Source organism: Phaseolus vulgaris, chromosome 6, assembly GCF_000499845.2.
Source record: "Phaseolus vulgaris cultivar G19833 chromosome 6, P. vulgaris v2.0, whole genome shotgun sequence".
NCBI lineage: Eukaryota > Viridiplantae > Streptophyta > Magnoliopsida > Fabales > Fabaceae > Phaseolus > Phaseolus vulgaris.
In genome coordinates, this window is record NC_023754.2 from 16726665 (window position 1) to 16732664 (window position 6000).

Here is a 6000-nt window from a genome sequence, read left to right on the forward strand (position 1 = left end):
AATGATTTCTATATAAATTTTTAATTTCTAAATTAGTTTTTTTATTGTTAAATGATTTTTAAATTCGTATTTAATTATTTGTTACTAAATTTAAAATCTAAATAATTGGTAGTTAAAATCTTGGTAGCTAATTATATATTAATTTAGAAATTATTTAATAATAATAAAAACTAGTTTACAAATTATTTTTTTTAATTTCTTAAATGATCTTTAATTTAGTTATTATTACAACTATTATTTTACTATTATTTTGTATCTAAAAATTTAAAAATTAGAAATTAATTTTTATTTAATGATTATTTGATGATATTTTTGTTATTATTATAAATAATATACATATACGAAGATAACGAGAAAGACAATTTTACATGTAAGAAAAGTAAATTTAAGTTGTTCAACCATCATTATTATTTTTAAATAACATAATTAGTTTGAAAAGGTTGCATGAAATCTACGCTTCTTTCAATTATTCATTGTAAGATCTTATAATTATTGTTTGTTAGTTATCAAACTCTAGTTTCACTATAAATTTTCCGAACTTTTAAAAAATATATACCTCAAATGCATAATAAATCTTAATATTTAAATGAAAATAAGAATTTAAATGCTTTAAATAAATAAAAAAACCGAGTTCGCTTAATTTAAAAACAAAAACTTAATTGACTTAAACAAAAACACGGAGAATCAAACTCTAACACAGAGTAAATTAAATGGATAGAAAATATAATTAAGTTAAAAAAAGCTATATTTGTAATGGAAAAATGTATAATTTTTTTAACAAAACAAAAAAATTTAAAAAATACTTTTCAAAATCATAATTTATCTCTTTTTCATTTTATCAATTGAAAAATTGAGTACAAGATTATCAATATTTTGTCTTTATTTTTTGCCTTTTTTTGGCTTTGCATTTACAATTACTAATTCTTGAGTTGGTGGGTCCATCTCATCAACAAGTACCTAACTTTTGGATAGAGTGACAGAGATAATGTTTTGTTTGAGAATTGAATTTCAGTGGCCACACAACACAAGTATCAACCTTAATTCTCAAATTTCAATTTGAGTATGGCAGTTCTACCTTTTCTCTTAGTTCCACCTCCTTCTGCTGCTTCTGTATATTCATCTCCAAGGTATGAAATTTCTCTCCAATCTCATTTTTCTCACTAATTGTGTCCAAATATGTCATCTTCTTTGTACCCTTGAAATGCTCATTATTTTGTTCTCATGTTTAAATTTATTTTCCACTATTCTTATGAATTGCTATCATTATTCCCTGTGATGCCATCAGTTAATTGTTGGTTATATAATTCCCAATCTGTATTTTACATCATACTTTACCCTGCAATGTTTAGTGCACTAGTTTTACCCTGCTTTATATTGCTCCGATTATATCCCCTTTGGCAAATTAAGCCAACTTTAGCAGCAAAAGGAAGTAAATAGAATTTCTATGGTTTTATTATATGCTATAAGTGCATCATTTGATTAAAGTTTGCAAACCTAAGATTGAATTTGAATGAATTTCATTTTACAGAGTTTTCCAAAAAAAAAATCTCGATATTGTTTTCAATTGAAACTTCAAGTCAAATGCAAGATAGTCTTCTTGCTGGAGAAACTGAACATACCATGAAATTAAGTTTGCTAGAGTAAGTTGAAAGAGGTCAAACTTTTTGTGAAAATCAATCCAAATTTTCAAAAATTATGCTTGAAGATAAAAGACACACCCAATCCAGGAAGGGGGTCACCACCCTAAAAGAGAGGGGTGGTAATATAATGGAGAGGGTTTCTGTGATTTATGAAAAAAACTTGTAATGGGGAGAGTTTTGCTATTTTTCTTTTGTGATGGTGTTTTGCGTTTATCTTGTATCTTTGATCCTCATTATATGTGGAGGGGATAGTTTTCCTCAACAAAACCAAACACAGCCTGATTACTTATATTTTAATTCAGAATGGATTTTTCTAATGCATAAAGTTATCATCAAGCTTCTTGAGAAGCATCTTTGTTGATCAAGTTCTTCAAACCTCTATAAATTCAGGTGCTTGGAGGAAGCAAAACTCAGCTGTGTTGAGTCTAACAAAGTCTCCATTTTAACAGTGAAGCGATTTTCTAGAAGGATAGTACTTCAGTTTTTGGGGATTAATCATATGATATGGTATGCTTCTCCTGCTTTGGCTGCACCAATTATGCCAGACATGAAGGAACCTGAACTCATGCGGTTTGTCTGTCTTTCCCTTTTTTACCCTAGTCTTATTTTGTGAAATGAAAAAATGTTAGTGTATTTTGATTTGTGATTTACTATTTTTTACGTGAAGCATCTAGGACTTTGAAGCTACCAAGTGGAGTGAGAATTCAAGGTAAAGAATTTTAAAACTTCCATGTTGTATTCCTCCAGTAAAATGAAGCATGTATGTATGAGAGAAATTGTTGATTCAAAAACACTTTGAGGATTCACACTGATGAATCTCATTCTTGTTTGATGGAAAGACTAACAACCCTATTTGTTTTCATTTGAGTGTGTATGTGTTTTTTCCCACATCCCATTGTGTTTCATCCATGTTTCTCCAAAAATAGGACTGAATATACTTGGTTGTTGATAAAATCATTGAAATCTTATGCATTTTAGTGATTTTACTATTCTTTCTGATGGAAATATATCAAGCTATCCATACAAGTCTTTGTACATAAATAGGTACTTATATAAAGTTTTCAAATTAGATATTGTTGAAGGGGAAGGACCAGAAGCTTATAATGGAGATGTGGTTAAATTCAATTGTGTATGCAGGCGTGCAAATGGATACTTTGTTTTCAGGTAACTGCAAACTGGGAATTTTTCATTGACATGATATTTTACTGATTGTCATGATTCAAATCATTATGAGATTATAATACATACAACCATTTAATTTTTAGTTTCATTTTTTCTCCCTTAATTTTCCTTTAAACCAGTTTATCTGACCCAAACCTGTCTTACTGTTGCATGGTTTCATACTCTAATTCATGATAGTACAGTCGATCAATTCAGTGGAGAAAGTACACCTGTTACACTTCCCTTGGACGAGAACCAGGTCAGTTTTTTTCATTCAACTTGTAGGGTCCAGTGATCTCTTTAATATGTTTACCATTCAAATGTAAAGAAGGTTGTATTGTCATTTTTTTCTTGAATTCAATGGAAAAGTAACAAATGAAGAAAAAAGTGAGAAGGGGGCTCTTACAAAGGTCCTTCTTGTCATGTTTTTTCTACTTTGCTCAATAACTTCTAGAGTTGCAGTTACTTTTTTCTATTTCAAAGTATGGTGATACTTGAGAAACAAAAGAAAACAAACATGTAAAGATGCACAGTACAAATTTGACTGTGGAGGTGTTTTGTTGTTATAACTTCAATCATTGTTTATTTCGTTCTAACATTCTTCCAAGTTGAAAAAGAAAAAGAAAAATGTCAATGCATGCTGGTAATAAAACAAGCATGTTGATTCTTGTGAAAAAGAAAAAGAACTCTGTTGATGAACAAAGAAAAAGAAGCATGTAAAATGCACAAGACAATTCAGTTGAGTGTGGAGGCGTTTTGTTTCTACCTAACTCTAATCATCTTTGACTATGTTTATCTAACATTCTTCATGGTTGAGGATTCCATTAACCACAAAATTCTGCCCTGACTTCTGATAATACATGGCTATTCCCTTTTACTCTGCTTGTTATTTTTCTGCATTAACAACTTCACCAATTAACATATGAGATTATATTATTGATCACTTGACATTCAAATTCTTGCTTCTTCTTCTTCTGTAAACAATTTGATATCTATGAGGTCACATTATACTAATTGCATTGCATTTTTCTGCAGATGATAGTGGGCTTAAAAGAGGTCCTCATTGGCATGAGAGTTGGTGGTATGTTCCTCACTGAGTCACTGACATGCATGAGATTATATACATTTTACTCCAAACTTTGGCATGCAATCTATCGCCATGTTTCTAACATGCTTTAAAACAATATTTGAACATAACAATGGACATGACATAAAAACAACATGTTAAATTAAGGTATATTAATTAATATTATCATTCTAGTTATTGTTTTGTTTGTGGCATTTACTTGTACTTTTAGGGAAGAGAAGAGCATTGATCCCACCTTCAGCAGGATATGTAAATGAGAACTTGAAACCAATACCTGAAGAGGTTAGATTATATATTCTTTTGATTGCTAATGCAAATTCTCAATAATTAAATTTGATTGTAATACTAAATTGCAAACTGTGTTTTTTTAATTGCAGTTTGGTCCTCGTCGCAGCCTTTTTTCTCATGCACAGGAACCTTTGGTTTTTGAAGTTCAACTCTTGAAAATTTTGAGCCCTCCACCATCACCTGCATTCAACTGATTATTTGTTAATATATATTTTTTTAACTCTACTTTCAGTTTTTAGATATCATAATTGTGTGGTATTATTTCATTATATTTAAATTATTCCAATTGAATACTTTAGATGTTACAAATATGTGATTTTAGTTTTTTTTAATGATTAATTCTGTTTTTTTCTTAATATGTCATAAATCAAGATTATGTAAGCCAATTTTAAAGGACCCAATTAATAAAATTAGAAACGTCTGGGAAACTAAAGCTATAAAATAGGACAGAAATAAATTTCCAACTTTGTGTGGATATTTTGTCTTGCCAAAGAATCATCTGCTCATGCTCATGTATCAAGGATGATTATAACATAATTACAACATAACTTCAATAATAAGTTAACATGAAAAATATCCATTAAGATATAAAATATGTTCATCATATAAAATTCATTAGACATTATCAATCCTAATAACTCAACATAACATAATTATAGATTCTCAATTCATAATAGATACACATTAAACCTAATTTATGGTCTAAAACTATAAGAATTATCAACTCATAACAAAAATTACATGTAAAAATCAACCTCAATGTCTTATTTGTTAAGGTGATTCATTGACTTACCATGAAAGACTTAAAGTAGTAATTTCCTTAAGCTTTTCACCATCTCATATCTTAATGAAAATTAAACTAGAATATTGTATTTGCTTAATGAGTTTTTATACTTAATATTACAACCTCAAAGGGTCACAATACCATTCTAGATACCTAACAAATCCCGATCCATCATATCTCATCACATTAATCGATTCAACATGTGTGTATCAATCCACACACATCAATTCAACAATTTCATATATACACATCTAACCAAATTCATAAGACTTCATATACTTTAAAATATACATTTACAATTAGCATATGTCATGTGAGTGAGATGATCTTGCTCGAGCAATCTATATTTACAAATAGGAGAAGATTCATCACTTAAGTTGTAATGCACTCCTTAAGCGATATTTAATTTTTTTGAGTGAAGTTACATTTTTTTTAAGTGATACCAACTTTAGAGAAGAGATAATTTGCTCACCTCTTTCTCTCTTAAGCATCTCAATCAACACCCGAGCGCCTAATTTCTAGTAGAAAAAAATTAACACCGAATCTCATCACTCAAGCGTTATATCATTGATAAAACAACATTACTTCATGCATCAAGCCATAAACTTATAGAAACAATACAAAATTCTCTAACTTTTCATCACATGAGGGACCATTCATCTCCTGGTTATGAATGTTTCAAAATGAGAAAGAATTATTTCGACACATTTCTTATTCAAATTTCAATCTATGACGAGCGAAGATTTCTATCACTTGAGATCTAGTTGGATGCTTAAGCATTAATGCTCTATACATTCAATAAGGCTAGCATTTGAGTGTTATGTGTCGCTCGAGCAATGACTCGACAATTAAGCAATATATGTAGAAACCAAAATTTTGCTTTACAAAACATAAAATCTCCCAACACATCCAAAACTACTCCTATGCATTCTATATAATTTCTAATGCAATTTTACATATTTTAGCACATAACTTAATCAAAACAACCATTCATTATCAATTTGACTAGTTAAGACCCAAAAGTGATTTTTAGGAACTTT

The 6000-nt window shown here is 29.2% G+C and overlaps 1 protein-coding gene across 3 annotated transcripts; it reads left to right on the forward strand.

Moving 5' to 3' along the window:
• The first annotated feature begins 968 nt into the window (after positions 1 to 968).
• Positions 969 to 4508, forward strand: LOC137831381 (peptidyl-prolyl cis-trans isomerase FKBP16-1, chloroplastic). Of its 3 annotated transcripts, none has more exons than XM_068639037.1 (8): positions 969 to 1127; positions 2031 to 2210; positions 2315 to 2349; positions 2711 to 2804; positions 3000 to 3060; positions 3837 to 3882; positions 4100 to 4170; positions 4266 to 4508. In XM_068639037.1, the coding sequence occupies exons 1-8, from the start codon at positions 1063 to 1065 to the stop codon at positions 4368 to 4370; spliced, it is 657 nt and encodes a 218-aa protein (XP_068495138.1). In that variant the 5' UTR covers positions 969 to 1062; the 3' UTR covers positions 4371 to 4508. The 3 variants fall into 3 exon arrangements, with proteins under 3 accessions (XP_068495138.1, XP_068495139.1, XP_068495140.1); XM_068639038.1 differs by having other exon boundaries at positions 3005 to 3060; XM_068639039.1 differs by having other exon boundaries at positions 996 to 1127; positions 2090 to 2210.
• Positions 4509 to 6000: the final 1492 nt, after the last annotated feature.